The sequence below is a fragment of the Ischnura elegans genome, chromosome 6, assembly GCF_921293095.1.
Source record: "Ischnura elegans chromosome 6, ioIscEleg1.1, whole genome shotgun sequence".
NCBI classification, from domain to species: Eukaryota; Metazoa; Arthropoda; class Insecta; order Odonata; family Coenagrionidae; genus Ischnura; species Ischnura elegans.
In genome coordinates this window covers 40,890,792-40,911,045 of record NC_060251.1, presented here as the reverse complement: position 1 = coordinate 40,911,045, position 20,254 = coordinate 40,890,792, and the positions used below count along the sequence as shown (strand labels likewise).

Below are 20,254 nucleotides of genomic sequence, written 5' to 3'. Positions count from 1 at the left end.
ATCCGAAAACAAGAAAAAGCGGTTTTTTAACCCACAATGTCACACCTTGCTTTCTTTTCTTGTGGCATGCTTTCTTTCCTTTTATAGTGGTACGTCATGTAGTATATCGAAACCTGCTGCGTGAACGGCGGTGATATATCCATGAATTTGCCATGAGAATATATTCCCCTGAACCGGGAATCGAGGCTGTGATCTTGGATTTCCAGGCCACTGCGCAGACTTTCTTTGATTCCCATGGCAATTGTTCCGAGGCTCGTGGTACAAGATGAGAGTGGCGGATCTATGGGGAGGGGAGACGCTTAGGAGTCGTAACATACGCTATAGATAGAAATTGAAATTTTCATATGTCACTACTTTGACGTAAAGCATATAGCTAAATTTTCCGGTATATTTACCAACTATAACGAGTCAAAATACAAATTATTTTTAACCTTATAGGGCCTATTTTAACGCTTTGGAACTGATAAAACGATCTACTACACCTGCATAATATAGTGTCTTTTTCATCAAAGAATTAGTCTAAAACAGCCGTTTTTGAGTCTGGAAAATCCTTACTTTCAAAATCCCCGAACCCCCCTTCGCCTAGGGGGAAATTCCCGTGGCTGTGTACTAATTCACGAAGATAGGCCCCCCACCTAGTTGGTGCAGATCTATATCCGTCACTGCTAGATTTTAAACCCTTGTGGTTCGTCAAGGATGTCAACGCGGGAAAAAAGGACTTCAATGAAGCCGCAACCCAAGACTGGAGCTAGGGCGTTGCAGGGGGGCGTGTGCCTCTGGCGAAGATTTCAGAGAGGGGAGCAGAAAATTTTGAAACATTTATTACAAAAGTTATTTAACTTTCATAATTAAATTAGTTAGCCAAAATAATTAAAAATCATTTTAAACTAATATTAATAAAAGTTCTTCACAGCATACATACGGCGAGTAATTTCAACTAACGCACCATAAAAAAATGGATTACAGAGGTATTATATTTTAGGGGTGGAAGAGAGAAGGGGATCACGGGAGGGATAGTGGCAAACTGATCGTTGCACCCCCTGACAAAAGTCCTAGTTATGGCCCCTTCACGACCGGTTAAGAGTCTCAATCCTGCCCTAAAGACGCGCATGGCGGTATGACCGCAGTTCGATCCCCGGTACAGGAGATTTTTTTCTCACGGCAATTCTTGTATATTTGATAAGTTTTGGTTAGTGAGTAATCATTTCCATCGAAAAAAGTTTTGCAATAGGGTCCAAAATCAATCGCCTTAGGACTAATTTTCTCGAGACCTCGTTAAAATAAATATCCTCGCTTTTTCTCATACTTCATTATTTTCCCCTGCCAAACAACCTAAAGGTGGCTTGCTGGGTATTATGTAGATTTACAAGTATTAGAAAGAATTTAGAGCCTCTCTTAAGATAAAAATAACGTAATTTCATCAGTTCCGTTGCTATTTCCCGTAAGATCTCATGTAATCCATGTTCTCAAAAGAGCGCCTCTACCGGCCGAAGACTCAACTACGTGCGCTGTCCCAGCTTTTTCCCGACGTTGGACGGCCTTGTATATAACGTAGGCTACGGTTACACCCTCGTGGGCAGATCGCGCCTATCGGCCGTATTCATAGTTTCCTTAGTAAGCTACTAACGCCCAAGTAGCGTTCTAAGTAGTAGCATACTAGCAAAATGGTATTCATAGATCGTTAGTAAGGGCTACTAAGCTTAGTATGCCACTATCTTAGTAGCCGGTTCTTAGTCGCCCTCCGGCCTTGTCTAAGGGAGCTACTAAATATGGCGGACCGTTGTGGATGATCGAACTCCGGTTTTATTTTTATACTGTTATAGAGTTTTTATGCATTTGTGCCAAAATGGAATACGAGAATCCATTCTTCAAGTAAGGCAGGCAACGTATGTAGTGTAATTGTTGACAGGAATTGAAAGTTTTTCGTAACTGCGAGGAAGCTACGACTTGCAGTGAACTTGTGCCTCTAGTGTAAGTGAACACAATTTGTACCTTCAATGCGCCCCTAAGTGAATTGATTGCATATAGACGATGAAGTAAAGAGTGAAGCGACAAGTGAAGTGATTTGTGAGTGTATGAGCTTCGACAAAATTATTTATTTCTTTCATACTGGTTTAACCATTTCGATCAAAGGTATCTACTAGCTGTTGCGAAGGGGATATGTTTCATATTTGAAGCAGTTGTTCTTTAGGGATACAGCAAACGCTTATAAATTTTCATTCGCTTGTACGCTTATAATTTTTGTTTGATTATATTACTTATTCTTGTCACTTTATCGTGAGCTTTCGGCTGTGTTTACATTTCGCGTATTTCGTTGCGCTGTTGTTTTTGTTTTGGTTACGGTACGAGTGATAGTTGAGAGTGAGATTGGAAGTTTGTGGATGTTACAATTTCTGGTTTAAAAATTTGTGTCAGCCTATTTATTTCATTGTCTACGTAATGGTAATGTGAAATAACATCAACTGATTCTAAATCATTAGTGATGAGTGGGAAGTGAGATGTGAAGAATTCTTTCGAACGTCAACAAGTGCAAATTCTTTTGGTGTGTGCAGAGTGATTGGAAAACTGATTATCATTGTTTACTAGAGTTACGTTATAGTGTTTTAAATTAAGTGTGAGTCAAGCTTTTCATTGAACCAGTTGATTCAGAATGTACGGATTATAAGTGTCATAAAGACAGTTCGTGAAATGTGAAGTGAAATGTTGTGTGCGTTGTAGTGCTATTTGTGATATGATCAGCAATAAATAAGTAAAACAAGTTACGTTAATTATGCTTTGTTTTTTACATTAACCACCTCTAGTAAACTATATGCCGTATATTTCCGCACGCTATCAATATTTGAAATATTTAAATGTAGCGAAGCAGATTGTTGTTTCCTTGACTAACATTTTAGGAGTTGCAAACATATGTTACTAATTGCTCGCACGTAGGTGTTTGTAACGTAATAAATGTGTATCATTCACACATTCATCTCAACGTTATTTTCTTAACGATTCATTTCTGCGTTGCAAAAGTTTTCGTTTCTACTCCGACATTGAGGTGTATTTCTGCTTTCCGAGTACAGATATGTATAATACTGACGTTGCTAGTTATGTTTTTCCATACTAATCACGCATACACTAATGGAAACAAATATCGGAAGTGCAAACAATACGCAATGTATATGATCAATAAATATACGGCCGTTTGTAAAGCAATAACTGCATCTCAAACAAACAAATGCTTCGGTATTACTCATGAATCTACCCTTTCCCAAAGGTATTGCATACTTTTTGTGTACAGCAATCAAAAAATATGTCTGAGATGCGATATCACATCGAATTATCCATTATGAAGTAATAATTTTAATGCATTTTTCTGAATCAATTTCTTTTGTTTGATAGTGTTACGAATTTTCCGCGCCGCGGAGGAGTCAGATGCAGTGTTGTCAAGCGTAGCCTAGCGGGTTGAACCCAAATCGCTACCGAGTATCGGCTGCCGAGCTGGCTAGTAGCATACTAAGTTAGTAGCTCTTAGTAGCTCACGTAATACAATCCATAAATACCAAATCTTAGTAGGCGACTAAGAGGTCTTAGTAGCCGACTAAGTTAGTCGCCCTACTAGCGTGTTTTAGCGGAAATCTATGAATACGGCCGTATGTGTTTGTTACAGTGTAGTCTTCGCAAACTGTGGGCTCCGGTTCAAATCCTCAGAGGTGGCTGAGACTTTTTGAAGTACCCTCCACCCTGGCTGCCTTTGAATAAAGAGCCCGTATTCCCATAAAAATCCTCGAAGTGCGAGGTGGCTCAAGAAATGTAGTTGGCCACCTACCCTGAATGTTATCCACACGCCTGAGGCTGATTCCGGGGTGAGCTCTACCGTAATACCTCATCGTTCCACACCAACCTTCAATTTGAAGCACTGACCCTGAGCCTGTAACTGACAATCTACTAAATGAACTACGTTACTGAGTCCAGCGCCTTATTACACCCTTCCCTCATCGTTTACAAACGCATTATTTTTCTAACCTCTCCCCTCTCCAAAATGCAACGTTTGGACCACGGACTTGTTTGGACACATGTAGTTGCAACGTTTTGACACACACACACACAAACACACACTATATAGGGAGGCATAAAATAAAGTCAAAATATTTTCTCAAGTATTCTGTGAGCTAGGTTACTATCTTCCCCTCAATTCTCACGGGTGCTTTGAAAAGTGTTTTCGCGAATTCGCTACTTAATCCGCGAAACGGATAAATGTAATGGATTTGATGGCTTGAAGACTATCTACATTGGAGAGGCAATTATGCAGCCTCTACACAGGGATAAAGTAGTCGAGTTCGAAATGTAAGAAACACCTAGACGCATATCCCCCTGTTAAATTCCAGTACTGCCGGTGTAATGCAGGCGAATGAGAAATTTAACATACACATTATAAACGAAACATTAAACTGATTAACCGCATCTCACCGTAGATTTTTTGGAGAAACCCTCTCTCTTACGTTGGTAAAGTAGTTAATTAGCGCCCTCAAGCATGAAAAATGAGACTAAATCAATAGGACACAATATATTACAAAGTTATTGTCACGTAGCATATGAGCCAATGGCATACGGTAAGAATTCATCCACATATTACCCCGCAAGCAGCCTAAAAAGGCGTGTGGCATGGGGTATTAGGACAACATCTGTTTACATATAAAAAGGAAAATCTTTAACGAAATTACGATTAATGCGATGGTGGTTGGCGTAACATGGTGGAACTCCTTCATGATGCACAAAGGTTAAGAAAAAGACTTCGCTGTTCCACAAAATAAAATATATTTGCGTCCGGTTTCGATACAACGTGCGACGTTTCGACGCCAGATGATGATACGCTGTATCGAAACCGGTCGCAAATATATTTTATTTTGTGGAGCAGCGAAGTCTTTTTCTTAACCTTTGTGAAATTACGATTCGCATTTATTGAAGTCCTTTATGGTTCGGGGGAATTACAAATTCCCTCAGCTATCCGTTCGGCAAAATATCTCTCTTAATTTATCACTTCTGTCGGACCTGGAATTTTAGTGGGGCTCTAAGATGATGTTCTCATGTCGCTCCTAGAGATATCTATCCTCAATTGTTGAAGCAATCGAATTAAGTATGCATACATGAATTAAGTATGCATTCTATTACTGACGAAAATAAGTTTTCCTCTTTAATTGTAATTGGAATACTAGCGAGTTCCCGTGAGAGTATTTTTGTCTCTTGTTTCACTTCACCCGTGCTATTGGAAATTTACTCGCACAGGCACTCATTTTTTAGTTATTTTTCGTTCCATTCCTATCTTCCTTTGCCGTGATGACGATAAAAGCAAAATTACATGCATAATTTATTTACACAACTGGAGATATCTCCGGTGTTATACTAGGCACAAGTCCTCGAATATTCCTTCAAATCATTCTCTTATATCGACTGCCAAATGCCCCTCTGCTTTGAAAAATGATTGATATAATGGAAGCGCTAAATAGAGACTATATCCAAGCTAAAAAAAACAACTTCGCAGTTTCCAAGAAATACCTTGGTTTCTTGATCCTGTCTCGCATAGTGGCGAAACCCGTCGTGCAGGTTAATTTTTTTTAAATGTGGAAACTACTGATTTGATTTCTCTCCGATATTGATGCGGCTAAAGAAGCATCACTCATGGCCGACAAGTCTTTTTTCGTGAAGAATATCTGGTTTAAAGATTGAAGCAATCATCTAGCTATTTTTATGTGATCTCCGTCGACATAAGACTGTACTTCAAATTTGAAAATATTACCCATAAATGTTCTCAAACGTAAAATCAAAAGGCAAATGTTAACAAAGAAATTGCATATTTAAATAATAAAATATCGTAGCACTTTTATTTATTTAAATATGTCTAACTTCCGCCAATTGAAGCCTGAATCTGTTGAACTTATAAAGAAATTGCAATTTTCGGCGATTTTATGTCATCGGTGGAATCGTGACGAAATATACAATTAATGTGGTTGTTGTGTTTCATACAAAATACTCTTGGAAAGGACCTGGAGAGTTAGAACGTCAATGTATTTGTGTAATACATCAACGTGTTTTCATCGTAATGAGAGCGTTAAGTTTTAATTAAACAATAAAGTTACGCGTAATGAAAAACATAAAAAATGCGACCCGATATCTGGAGTGATGAGTATCTACTCGTAAAGATGGAGCCAATACAACTTTCATCGCAAGCCCAAGAGCTATTTATCCTCGAAATATCGATCTACTTGAAAGTCAATGTAAGGCGACCCCTTTGCCTCGTTCAGATTACGATTGTTCCAGCAATCGTTGGAACTATCGTGCATTCACACAACGATTGTTAAAAACTGTGCTCCCTCTAGTGCTGACATATAAAGTGATCGAGAAATTGGCGGTTAGCAAAGCTGTTGAGATATGCAGGGTCGAGATATTACTGTGTCCAACGTGTATTTAACGAATAATTTTTCTTCCGCTCATATTCTTCCTTCCAAGGACAAATCCATGAAAAAAAATAGAGCGAAAAGAGCTACACGAACTTTTCGTCTTTCTCTTGTCGCTTCCTTTTCCGGTCTCTCAGCGCCTAACCATCATAAAGTGGCAACGTTCGGAACTAAGTGAACTATTGTCAGGACATGCATTCACACGGCTAGTTCGGCCAACTATCGTTAGGACGATCTCTCGGACAATCGCAATGTGAACGAGGTATAGTGTCTATCATCTCGATATCAACATATCTGCTCAAAGATATCCATCTCCCATTCTTTCCAAACAAATTCCGAAACCTTGCACGCTGATGATACCTCAGAGGAAGTATTTCCCCGGAGATTGATGCTTCCATTTATTTTTCGGGTAATGGAACACTGGCCGTCGATCAATTTTGCGTGATCTTTCCCCGTCCATGTTGCGTGGCGAGTTTATTTCAAACCCGCGTCACCTGTTGAGCGCTATCTGATCGCAGGCGCCGATCGAAACAGCACGTGGCCAAGAAGCGGAGACACCGCGCGAAAATGCCACCTGTCACTTCCCGGGCCAACCTGTAGGAGAGGATCATAATGCAGTCACTTCCACCAAATCGATACCATATCCACATCCTCCATTAATGCTTACTATCCGTAGCGGGGGTATGGCATGGGTTGTTGAGAAAACGCATCCTTCCCTTTGGACAGGTCGCAATTTATATTTTATAAGGCGATTACCAGCTTAAAACATTTAATCTATCGTCTTGAAATGTTCATAGTACATGGAGTTGACTTTTGCTGGCATTTTTCTGTTCTTCGAATATAAAAAATTGCATTATGCAATCGTCTAGGAATTTTATCTATAATTGTAGTTGACTTATGCCGGCATTTTCCTGTTTCCCAATTATAAAAATATTGCATTTCAGAAAACATTGAAGGGACAAATTTCAAATTGGAAATACACGTAAATATTGACCGGTTTATACCCAACGCGCCAAGAAAATTTATGAGTGCATAAGTTTTAAGCAAGTAATTCGTCACCATAAAAAGACAGGACGAGAGGGAGGTATGAGTCCTCTTAAAGGATGATATTTTTTCCAATCCAATGAGAAAACGTAAAATTTTTGTACACCTCAAAATTTCAGAGAGAAGAACAAAGTTAATTTTTTGATAATCAATACCAAGCGTATCCATTTTAAGCCGAGGGTCGCTAGAAAAAAATACTGCATGCAACGGCAGTAATTTTCCATGGGAACATACTATCAATATACCTAAAAGAACAATTTCCGATCTGGTTCTCCACAGATGTACCTTAGAACTCAAATGAAGACCTAATTACAATGCCGGCCGATTGAAACTACATTAAATTACCTAAATTTATTTACTCAAGAAAAATTAAAGACACGAAAAATGTTAAATCTTCTGATGGCGAAAACATGATGGGGTATTAAAACTCATTAACTGTCCCAAGTACGAGTAAGTCATTACCTGTCCTAAGTTGCACTGTTACTCTGTAATATGGAAACAAATAAAATGTATTCAAAACATTTCGATTAAAATTACTATTTACAGTGGAATAATTTTTTTCTTGCTGATTAAATGGTAGAAGAGGCAATCCCTTTAATTTGATTTCAATCTCGTGAAAAATTTAGATAGAAAATATGAGAAACCATCCAAAAGAAATCGCACAATATTATTAACGCCTATGCTACTTTGCTCGGAAATGATGTTTTCCTACGAGAATCGCTTCCCTCCCTGCGGTCGCATCATGTTTCCTCTCACTTCTCAGGTGCTGAAGCGAATACATACTGCATCATTCGGAAACATTTCTAAACGCTAGCCCTGGCTTGGACTTTTTCAGTTGGGGACCAGTATAAATAAACTGCCTTGAAAGATGTCTAGCTTTGCCAAAGACCTTCCACCAATGACCCATGGAAATAAGAGAACTCGACGCGAAACTCATCCATCTCTTTCCGTCACTTTCACCTCCGAATCCTCAAGGCCTCTCACCTTCGAAGCAAAGCCTCGAGAAAGAATTTTCACTCATTATTGGTGAGTTTGGTACACGCCATGACGAAAATAGCGACATATATGCAGTACTTTTCAGTGTAGGAAGGCCAGTTCTTTCCCGTGGGCCTTTCGAGGACTACGCATTTCGTGGGGTTTTCATTTGGGGTTCTTGGAATGCTCCACCCAGGTTATGAACCAAGGACCGAGCACTTTATACATTAACTACCAGGACCCTCTCAATGGCTATGGCTGCGCTAAATAAAAAAACAACCAGCACACCTCGAATGGCGGTGAAGATAATTAAATGGAATGTTTCTATGAAATACTACGTATTTTCGTGAATACTAAACCTTGTAAAGAAAACATGTGGGTGCTATTGAAATACACTACTCAATGATTAACATCAAATCCTAACGCATTCACACACGAGCGAGGACACATTAAGAGTTCATTAATTATTAAGAGCAATTAAGACTGTGCCAATCAATGATGCGCTATGAGATTGACGAAATTAGATATTTTACACATTTAAACATTCTGACCGATTTGACTTACGAGTCGCATTTCATCATTGGATTATAAATTATTTCTCGTACAACAGCTAAAAATGTATACATTGACGAGGTAAAATATGCAAGAATTGCCATAAGAAAACATTCCCCTGGACCGGGAAAATAATTCATGTCTGAAACATTGGATGTGCCCATTCTGAAAAGATAAGCATTCAGTCATCGGATGATTCCGTTTTTGTATCTCAACCTAATTAACTCCTTTTCAACTAAATAAAAGGGCAATATGTAAAATATTTTCCGCAGGCGATAATTTTTCCCTCGTAAGCCTCGAGTCGGCTCTTCATCTCAGCACTGACGTGATATCAATATCAAATCAAAAATTTCATTTCCTGATTGAGGATATACAACCGCTTGTGGGGAATAGCAACCAAGTTTAAAATAATTATTCCAAAAAATATCCATACACAGAACTAAAATATCAAGGATTAATAGAAAGAAATGAGTAGCGGGGATCTTCCTTCTATTAATTTTTGCACAGTACCAGGACAGCACTTTATGGCGTTACTATCTGCCCAAAATTGTTGTATTTGGATAAGAGGACACATCACTTTCAATAGAACGGTCGTCTAAAAGCAAGAAAATATTGGTCAAATAGATAAAATTTTCGATTTTGAGATGAAAGTAAACGTTGATAAGGGGAACTTTATTCATGATGAAATTTACAATAGAGTAATTAAAGTTTTAGCTTAGTAAAACCTCATGGGAAAAGACCAGTGGTACGAGAGTGATGCGTCCAATTAAGAATTTATTCCAGCACCGATTTCCTTCTTGCCCCTCCATCATTCCTCTACTTACATGAATAATATGTAATAGGTAACCAATTTCATATAATATACCTAAGATAATATAATGTAATGTAATATAATGTTACAATTAGTAGAATTTAAATACACCAAAGAATGAAGTTCGCCACGAAAAAGTATTTGACTTAACCGGGATTCGAACCCGGATCTCCCGATCGCCGTTCAGGTGTGTTAACCAGTTCCACCACCAAGCCATTTTCTCAGAGTGAACTTCGAGATGGGTTTTACCGAACAAGATGTTGACGTCACAAGTCCACACTGCGGCACTAAGGGTCGTGCTTTCCTAAGCCATTGTCGGGGTGAAAAACCCTTATTTTGTCGCTGGTCTGCGACGACGAATTTCAAAGCACTGCAGGAACAAGTGACTTTGTACGCAGGCACGCGCACGGGTGCAAAGTTGAGGTGCAAATATTTTTTCATGGCAAACTTTATCCTTTATTCAACTTTGTGTCTGTGTTCAACTTTGCACCCGTGCGCGTGATTGCGTACAAAGTCACTTGTTCCTGCAGTGTTTTGAGTAGAATTTTTACGTAACAGTCGCAGTTAACGAAGCAGTTACGATAGGAAAAGTCGATTACCCGGAAAAAAAACTAATAAAATCTTTATGCTCATTACTAGGATGGAGATCGCCACCAGCTTCTACGGTCATAATCTTTCTGGCTGCAGTAGTACTTGCGGCGATTGGAGGCACTGACGCCCATGCATCCGAGTCCGAGGCTCGATCTTCGTCACGTGAACAAATACGGCCACGGAGGGTAAGGATCTTCGACATTAGCCATGGACAAAATGACGCTATTTTCTCGCCACACTCGCATTGAGGCAAAAGTTGTATTCAATGACGTAGCCTGTGGAGGCTGTCAATGAGTTGCACCCCACTAACCAAATTGTAGTGTTCTTCCTCAAATTTAAGTTTTGGAATCCGTATGAAGTTGTTTCTGAATATTCGAAATAAATTTGAGCTAGAAAATCAACACGTATTGCAAAATAGTCACTGATACCAGCATCTGGTAGTATGTCAATTACCACACAATGTGCAGTTTTACGCTGGTATAAGCCATTTCTTAAATGTTCAAAAAAAGGATTTTGGGGCATCTGTAGCAATTAAGTAAAAAATAAATACGAAATAAACATGTTCAAGTCAAAAACAATATTCTATTAATTAGAAATATGGAGAGGAATTAAATCGAGAAATTGGATTTTTATAATTGATTCCGTATACACCGCCGTACTCCGTCCGTCTACATTCCACCTACGCCCATCTTTGCAGCAGGCGACAACCACAGACGACAGACGACCTCGAGCGACTACCGCGGTGACGGACACCAATTGGGCAGGAGTGGCGCCCCCCATTTGGCTGTGGCGCCACCTGGACACCGTTCCCCGGCGCCTGGATGCTGCAGAGGGCCGCCTGGCGCGCATCGAGGCCCTGATCGAACTGCGACTCGACCAGATGGTGGAGGTCAGGGGTCATCCCATTTCGAAAATTCGCGGGACATTTTGACGCGCCATTTGACGGATTCAACTACGCGGGAAATTTCCGCGCGTTCTCACAGAGGTAAGGTGCTACAGGAGCCGGACAGGAAGTGGCTGGACTGGACTTGTTCGACCCAACTCGCCCCTGGCTTGAGATAAATATCGCTATTTTTTGGGTGTAATCACCTTTGCTATGACCGACCAAAGACGAACAAGGCAAAAGAAGGCCATCATCATTAAATATAGATCAGGCATAAGTAGACATTTATTCGACAGTCAAAATTGCATTTTTAGGACACTTTAGGTAATATCGGTTCCAGATGCATACGCTGATACTTAATGACGCATTTTTCTAAAATACAACTTTACTAACTGTAAGGGATGACGAATATTTCAGAACTCTCTAATAAAGTGAATTGATACATAATCGAGCAAATATTGATCCAGTAGGGGAACGGGCTGGTGTGGTGGCTAGAGTGTTGGCTTCCCACCCCGTGGGCTCGGGTTCAAATCCCGGCAGAGGCAGAGAATTTTCAGAGACTGCCCGATCCCTGCTTGAGTGTTGTGTGGAGGACATTTCAAGTGCAACACTCCGTCCGTCGGATGGGACTTAAAGCTGTGGTCCCCTTGGCGCCTTTCGTTAAGAGCAGGCTACTGCCGACGCCGGGTTTCTCTCCACCCTTCCTTACCTACCCTTCCCTCATGGCGCAAATGACCTCAGCTGCCGGTCGCCTCCTCCAAGTACCATACCCTATTGATCCAGTAAGCATTTCATTTGTAGGAAACTCGAAAAACTGAGAAAAAAGGATTACAAATTGATTCGCAAACTATTTAAAAATTTATTCAAGGAATCAAGAATTAGGCCACATTCATTTACAGCAATATTAATTCCAAATGGGGTGACTTAACCTAGGTATGTTTACTTTGGCCAATTGTGCACTATTTAAAAAATTAGATAAATGTATTTCCTTACTCAAACTTAATGAGGACACTATAATTCATTACTTTATTAATAATGTAACAAATTATTGTTTACAAAATCATACTTGTTCTCACAAAAACTATTCTAGAACTGCCCACTTCATACTAGCACTTCTGGTAATCACTAGACTAGTGTACGAAACCTCAGTCATAAATCAGCAAATGATCAAGGCCTTGATGAATGGTAACTTTGATCATAACATTAGTATGAAAAGGCTTAAAAATGTGTGAAAATTCTTATTTTTACTAATTTTCAGGGAAAATGGGCTGGCTTTAGTCATGCCTAGGTACTGCCTGACTCCTTGGTGAACATAATTACCTAAACATTCAAAAATAAGAAGATGCCTACACCAAAGGGAACAGAATTTTGCCATGAGCCGAGAAAATGAAAAATTAAAATATTTACAGCTGCTCAAATGCCAATACGAGCACAGCTAAGGAAAATTGAAACAAATTGAGGGAATTTGGCAGAATATTTGGTGGTAGATGGTTTCTGAGGTACATAAATTCAAGTCTGTATTAACTTGAACTATCGAATAATCCATCTGATTTTATAATGATTTAAGTGACATTGATTGGATAAAGCTATTCAGCAATTACAAAGCATTCACTTAAAGCAATATTCAATGTTTTTCAGAGGTATTGCAGGCAGTCGCCACTAGGGAAAAATTTTGGGGTTGGAGGGGCTTGACCCAAAGCCCTCACCTACTTGCCTGAATGTCATCAATATCTCAGGCAGGCAGGCATATAGGTATAAAGCAGGAGATGTAAAACACAAAAAGATGCCATTGGAGGTGATGACTTAAGAATCCGAGTACTTTAGTACCAGAAAAAGAATACTAATGGAAATATAATTACCTGTGCAAAAAGAGGTGGTCCTCTAACAAATACAAGAAAATGCGAATCTTTGATAAGAAATAGAGTACTCATTAAGATCTTAAAACTACATACCTAAAAACATCTGAAGTGGCTTTTTTTTGGAATGCAAGTTGAAAGAGTGTTGCCTTTCAAATCAGAACATTCAGAGTAGATTAGAAATATTATTCCATATCAATACCAATACCATTGAAAGAAATTAAAAAAGAATACATAAAAAGTTTTTGGAAGTAAATTTTTAAGTCCATTGATACAATTACATTTTATAGTTTTTTTTCAGTAAAATTACTGTCAGTAAAATGACCATACTCTACTACCCTAGGTAGGTTGGGAATGAAGAAGGTAGAGAATAACATTAAGTAAGAAAAGTTGATACTTGGGACAATTTTCAGTAATTAAAATAAATTTCAGAAGCTTGAATTAGCAGTTTTGGTGATAATGTACTCACAAGGTTTCATACTAATACATATTCTTGAAATTTTCTATGTATTAAAAATTGACATCCTTAGAGATATATTCCAGAGGTAAGACATTTTAGTCCTCTCTTGGATTGCTGACAATTTAACAAAACTATGAACTATGAAAGATATATTGAACAACAGCGTAGGAGCATTTAATGCAACGTAGTTAGCTCGTTCCTAAATCTGCTTTCAAAGAAACAACTATGTATTTACGTACTTATCTTTGAACGCATTCAATGATTAGTATTTACCCTAATGCTTCAGCATTAATTAATGTATGTATGTATTAGGAAACTCCGAACAGAAGGTGAAGTCACCCCACTCTAATGAGCTAAAAAAGGATCATAATTCATGTTTTCTATGATTCATTATGCCCTCGATTGATCCATCTTCTGATTAGAATTTCATGAGGCCGAATGTCATAAAAAGTTATCATAACATCCTCAGCAATTAAAATCACTAAATGAAACCAAAAAAATAAATTCTTGAGAACATTTTGCATATCGATGATAAAAATTCACCTTCATGACTTCCAGATCATCTACAAGTTAAAAATTCATAATAAGAGAGAGGAATTTCCTCACAACCTTACAGAAAATCTCACCACCTTCACTTTTGGCTGAGAAAAAACCATCTACTTACCAGTTTCAGACAGCCATTGTCTTTGTCTCTTAGTATGCTCCTGTCTTAAGTAGGCATTCTTGAATTAAGGATTGGATGTATTTCTTAGCTCAAGTCAGTCCAGGGTCCTGTGGCACCTTACATTCACCATATGAAGTAAAACAGTAGTCCTGAAACGAAACATTGAAATTATTTTTTAGTTACCCCTTACAATAGGAAGTACATGTAGACGGGCTTTGTCTAAAATTATTTTAACTTCAACGAATAAATACAAAACAGCTATAAGATCAAAGTCTCAAGGCTGAAAGCATCATCAAAGTAATAAATCTATGCCTTACGGCAACTCTTATGTTTCAAGTTTGCAATAAATATTTATTGATTTCAATCAAATGCAGTGAAAAAAAAACAACCCAAAAAAAGATACCTTGATACTTTTAAGTGGAAAAAGAAAATTAAATTAATTACAATTCTTTTCCAAACCAATCTCTATAAGTATTTCATTAATCCACCCCTTTAAGAATATTTTTCATCCTCCAGGGTGAACGAAGTCGAAATGCCAAGGAGGATTTATGGAGGGATCAGGAGAGCAGAAGGATAGAACTTTCTTTTGACCGCTTGGAAAGGCGACTGGCATACATGGAAACAAGGCTGGCGGATGCTGCAACAGCTGACCGCGTTGCAACGGCTTCTGTCACCCCTCGCTTACAGGCAAGAAGCCCTTGAATAAGGCTAGTGCCCACATCAACTATTTTCAATTTTTTTTTTTAAACATTAGTTCATGGATAAGTATTGTAAGGCAAAGTAATCTTTAATTTGAAGCTAGACAATTTAAATTGTGAATGATGATATACATGTTGATTGTATTCCAAAAACATTGGTGAAATGGTTCTAAATAATAATGAAATGATTGGCCACCTTGAGGACTTGAGTCACAGTACATTGGAGTATTAGGGGAAAAGGAGTTGTCTGTCAAATGTATCAATAATTTGGGAATCGAGGTGAATGAAGGATTCTAGGAGAATACCGATGGGGGTTATAAGACAACTTCACCGCTTAAGCAATATGAATCGGATCCTTGCCAATTGACCACCCCCGGTTATGCAAGTGTTAAATGGCTAAATTCATTAGGAGGTTAGTAGGTGAAAAGTGTAAGTTGTGCAAAGGAAGGAATAGAAGTTCTTCCATAGAGTTGGCCATGCAGTAAATTTAATGGCACAATTTCTTGAACATCACACAATGGTGAGAAAGTGCATATCTTTCACTTTTCATGGTATTTGAATCCAGATCCAACATTTTCCTGACAAATGCTATAAGTTACGTCATCCAGGCTTCATCATTCATTCCTTCTCTCTTAGTAGGTTTGAAGGAGAAAGATGACAGAGGGAGTTAGGCATTAGAATCACGAAGCATCTATTATGGTTCAGGTACCAAGTACTGTCCACAGGGTAACTTTGAAACACCTAAAGCCATTTCCCGACATTTGTGTAAGCAACAAAAGTTTCCTTTATAACTCCATCTTTCTATTACTCCATGATCACTGTTACACTCATCAATAACTATAAGTTCTATTTTCTTTTTCAATTCACGTTGGACAGCTTCCACGCAACCTTCTTTGTGTCTTAGTTCCCCATATAAGATTTGGTCCCAATGAAAAAACTCCTTTCAAAAATAGTTTAAATGAATGGTGTACCCAGTGGATTGAATACAAAAGCACTTCTCTAGCTTCTCAACCTCAGAATTTGGACACATAGGAGAGAGTATGGCCAGGACATTAAAAATAATTCAAGATGTTAGCATTAATGGAAAACATCAATTGATGTGGAGCCTAGGAAACATTTTTGCAACAATGCCTTTCCCCTCCATGTCCCCTTTGCCTTGGACACAGATTTGCATTACTTCATACATGCCCTCCGTTTTTGACCTGACCCCGGTACCAGATAGCTTGGTAGATCTGCCCATGGAGGTTAGTCATACAATGCCAGGCTTGATTTTGTCCTGGCATTATGTGTGAGACAGCATATCCTATGAAACTACTTTTTAGCAAATTAAACACCATGGTGTTTTACTCCATACTTCCAATGATATCATCAATGTCCTTTATATCAAATGAATATTATTTGTTCATGAAAAGTAGAAATATCATTAAAAATGAGTCTCAAATTAATTTCACTCTCTTATGAAGTACTGCGGTCATAATGACAACTTTGGTCATATTCTCTACCAAAATAATCAGTCCTGGTCACCCATGGCATTAGAAATCCATTGGAATTTAGTCCCCCCGTGGCCTGTCAATATGACTGGAATGAAATGGTGTGACTTTCTTAAATGGCCACTATTGCAGGCAACGCAGCCAATTTGTTACTATTTGCATTGGCTTTTGAAAAAGCAAAAATTGCCACAAGCAATTTCAGTAAATTTTGAGAAGGTGTCCAATTCAATGAATTCATAAATTTTAACTGTGAATTTCTCCAACCATACTTGGTAATTTTTCAAAGATTTTTCCCTTAACCCTTCAGGTGCATTTTCCCCCTTATACAGACAAACAAGGCATTTTGGTATGGAGAAGAACAAATATCCCCTGCATATATTTACTTCAGCTCATTTTGCATGTTAGGAAAAACCTGATTCAGTTCTCCACCAATTCTGATATCCATTCTTATAACACAAGAAGGAAAAATGACCTGCATTGTTTCTGTATAAGAACTGAAAGGTTGAAATGTGGCCCCAATGAAATGGGAATCAGAATTTACAATAAATTACCTAAGAAATTGAAAAATATGCAAAGTGCCAGTCTTCTCAAGGTAAAACTTAAAGACTTTTTACTGGAAAAAATGTAGGTATTACTCTGTAAATGAATTTATGAGTGATGACTCTCTCGAGTCTTAAAGTATTTCTATTTCCCTGTACAGTTTATGCCACTTATGTAAAGTTGTCTGTGTTTTTAATGTTTATTTTTTAAATCCATGCAATATGTATCTAAATTTCTTTTTGACGTGCCACATATCGGTTATGTTTTCTATGTATCTGATCTATCATGGCAAATAAAGCATTATTATTATTATTATTATAACCTTCTGAAAAAAATTGAACGTATCATTGAAAAGAAAGTGCTCCAGTTATCATATCATGGCACTGAAGGAATTTGCAGAACAAGGTAAAATAAAAACCTTGAGGACACAGGAATTACAGAAAATTCAGAGAATGGATAGATGTTTCAGCAATGAAAATCTTTGGGAATGTAGCCCAAGGGAGTCAGGTTTGTATGGTTAGGTGTACAACACAGGGTGGGAGGGCAGGGGAGACATTGCCCCCCCCCCCCCTCCCCAGCACAATTGTAAGGGGAGTCAAATGTTATGGCTGACTCTTAATGGGCACAGGCTAATTTGCAAAATTTGATTCCTTCATCGCTTGTGATTTCACTCTGATTTGGGAAACTGCACAAAATTTTATAGGAAGAAAATGTAACTCTCCCCTCCCCATGTTAATTTATTTTCAGACTACCTTCCACCCCACTTATTGCTTTTTATTGCAGCTTACCTATTTTGATTTTCCAATGAGTTTGCTCTTCCCACAATTTCAGGAGTTGTTATGCCCTGGTATACAATTGTTAGTTGTGAAATTGGTGCTCTTAAGTAGTAATAGATTTAAAAGTTCTTTAAAAAATCTTCAAAAGTTTTGTGCCTCAGAATCCATAAATGTTGATGTTTGAACAGCTCATGTTTTAGTTTATGCATATATACTTTTGAACAGGAGCAATTGCGATGCCAACAGGAGAAACTGGAGGAAAGTGTGGAGGGAGTGCGAAAGGCTCTTGTGGAAGTGGTTCCATCAGCTGTGGCAGCAGCGATTGCAGAAAAAATTAAAGGCCCAGACCTTGTTCCTACACCACCGCTGAATATAAATTCACATCCACCATCCCCATCACCATTGAAAAATTGTCCTTCAATCGAGGATCACATCAAAAACTTAACCAAGCATGCCTCTGATGCCCTCGAACACCTCAAGCAAAAACTATCGGAGGAATTTGGACTACAGGCAGAGAAATTTGTCTCAAAGGTGAAGTAGATTGATACATTGATTTATATTCCATATATATTAATTAGGTATACATATATCTATTATCCATTAACCCAACCATGAAACTTGACTATTCACTTCATTTGTTTATATTATTATTAAAATTGTTACAAGTAGGCCATTGGCCTGGTGGTAACATGTACATATGATGAAAGAAAACAATAGACGACATTGAAAAAATAATAGAAAACATTCAAAAAAACAAAAAACAATAGAAAATATTATAAAAGGCCCTTGGTCCCTACTTCTTCAACCGCTTTTTAAAACCGTGTAAATTTTTCGGGAAGGACTCAAATAGTTTTGCTGGTGGATCGTTCCAGTCCCTTATGGTCCTATTCAAGAAGGAGAACTGCTTCGCATTTGTCCTTTGTGATCGACACTTCATCTTGAACTGGTGATCATTTTTTCCAACAAAGCTGGGTTTTGATATGTCCTTCTCAAATTCTTTCCATCCTTTTTCCCCACTCATTATTTATTATCACTCATTATAATGCCACATAGCCTGCTTCTCATAAAGCATTTCTATATTTACTTAAATGTTACCTTTTGAAAATCAAATGAGTAAAACAATGAGATGCTATGAAAAAGTCATACACTGAGATTTAAAAATTAGAAGCTTGGTTGCCATTAGCATTTTAATTGAATTAAAAAATTCTAATCAAAATACTTACTTCCTTGCTAAGCCAATATATGCTGATAAATATAAGAAATCAGATGAGAGAAAATAATTTAATCATTAATTTCAACGCCCATGTGCCTCATTATTTATGATTAATGTCATAACGTGAATTCTGAAAAATAAATTTAGGAGCAGCAAAGTCAACAATCAGGTACCAATAAGAGGTATGTAATAGGAGAGAGAAAAAGCTTGAAAGCATACTAAGGATGATGATGATGATATGTACCATGATAGGTGAATCACAGCAATTCTGAGAGACTCAAATTGTTATGATACTTGGATTGAGTATTAATTTGTAAATAAAATTAGCAAATGTTAAATTTTGAACAAAATTTTTAGGTGGGGAATATGTACAACGATCTCTGGCAGAGAGCACAGTCCATTGAGACATTACTCAAGGATGCTTTAGCTTTGGGTAATTCAACACAGCGAGATTTACATGACGGCTTCCGAGCTCTGGTACAACAACAACAGGAACAACTACAGAAGCTGCAACAGCACAACTCTCAGGGACCAAGGGAAAGACATGGTCACTCTATACCAAACAGGAGACAAGGAGGAGCATCGATGCATGGACCACACAGCTCACAAAACCGTAAATATGAATACACTTTCAATTAATTTTATGATTATCTAAGTTGTTCCAAAATACTTTCCAACAGGTTTAAAACAGAAGTAACATTTATTTAGTTGCCATTACCACTCACTTAGGTTAATGCTCATAAATGTTAACCCATTCCCTGCAGAGCCAAAATCATGAATCAACCCTCGAAACTGTTTGGGAGAGATGGATTTTTCAGTCAATAAAATTTACTATAACCACCATTACAACAATAATGTATAAACTATTGAATTAAGTTAGAGCTTACACTCATGACTGAAAAATAATCACATCATAAATTTTTTGTTCAGGGTGCAAAATTACAAAGTTACTGTTTTCTATTGAAAATGGACACACAGTTGATGACATTAAAATTAGTAATTTGCACTGAAAGAGTAATATTTTTGAATGACTGATAAAATAAAATCAGACTTCGCATTGCATCATCGAAAACCAGTTAATGCTCAATAAAGTCATGAGGAATTACTTAGTTCAGAAAAGTATGCAAGTGAGGGTAGCAGACATAGAATCAGAGTGGGCTAGTATAGGCCGAGGAGTGAGGCAAGGATGTTAACTATCACCATTGCTTTTAAATGCTTGTGCCAGGAGATGGTAAGGGAAGCATGGAGTGAGTTGAAAGCCTAA

The 20,254-nt window shown here is 38.0% G+C and overlaps 2 protein-coding genes across 8 annotated transcripts in view; one reads left to right on the top strand and one right to left on the bottom strand.

The window, feature by feature from the left end:
• Nucleotides 1-20,254, bottom strand: part of LOC124160538 (dual specificity protein phosphatase 14-like) — a 204,822-nt gene that overhangs the window by 167,590 nt on the left and 16,978 nt on the right. For all 6 annotated transcript variants that reach the window (XR_006865185.1, XR_006865181.1, XR_006865182.1 and 3 more), the window contains one exon: nucleotides 14,274-14,422. The gene's annotated coding sequence lies outside the window, so the exon portion shown is untranslated. The remainder of the gene's footprint in view (nucleotides 1-14,273; nucleotides 14,423-20,254) is intronic.
• Nucleotides 1-20,254, top strand: part of LOC124160536 — a 79,267-nt gene that overhangs the window by 50,347 nt on the left and 8,666 nt on the right. Inside the window, exons 2-6 of one of the 2 annotated variants that reach the window (XM_046536399.1) lie at nucleotides 10,459-10,595; nucleotides 11,111-11,299; nucleotides 14,790-14,960; nucleotides 18,003-18,308; nucleotides 19,348-19,603. In XM_046536399.1, coding sequence (XP_046392355.1) covers nucleotides 10,459-10,595; nucleotides 11,111-11,299; nucleotides 14,790-14,960; nucleotides 18,003-18,308; nucleotides 19,348-19,603 — 1,059 coding nt within the window. Of the gene's footprint in view, nucleotides 1-10,458; nucleotides 10,596-11,107; nucleotides 11,300-14,789; nucleotides 14,961-18,002; nucleotides 18,309-19,347; nucleotides 19,604-20,254 lie in introns of both variants that reach the window. The other variant, XM_046536398.1, reaches the window with a different exon arrangement.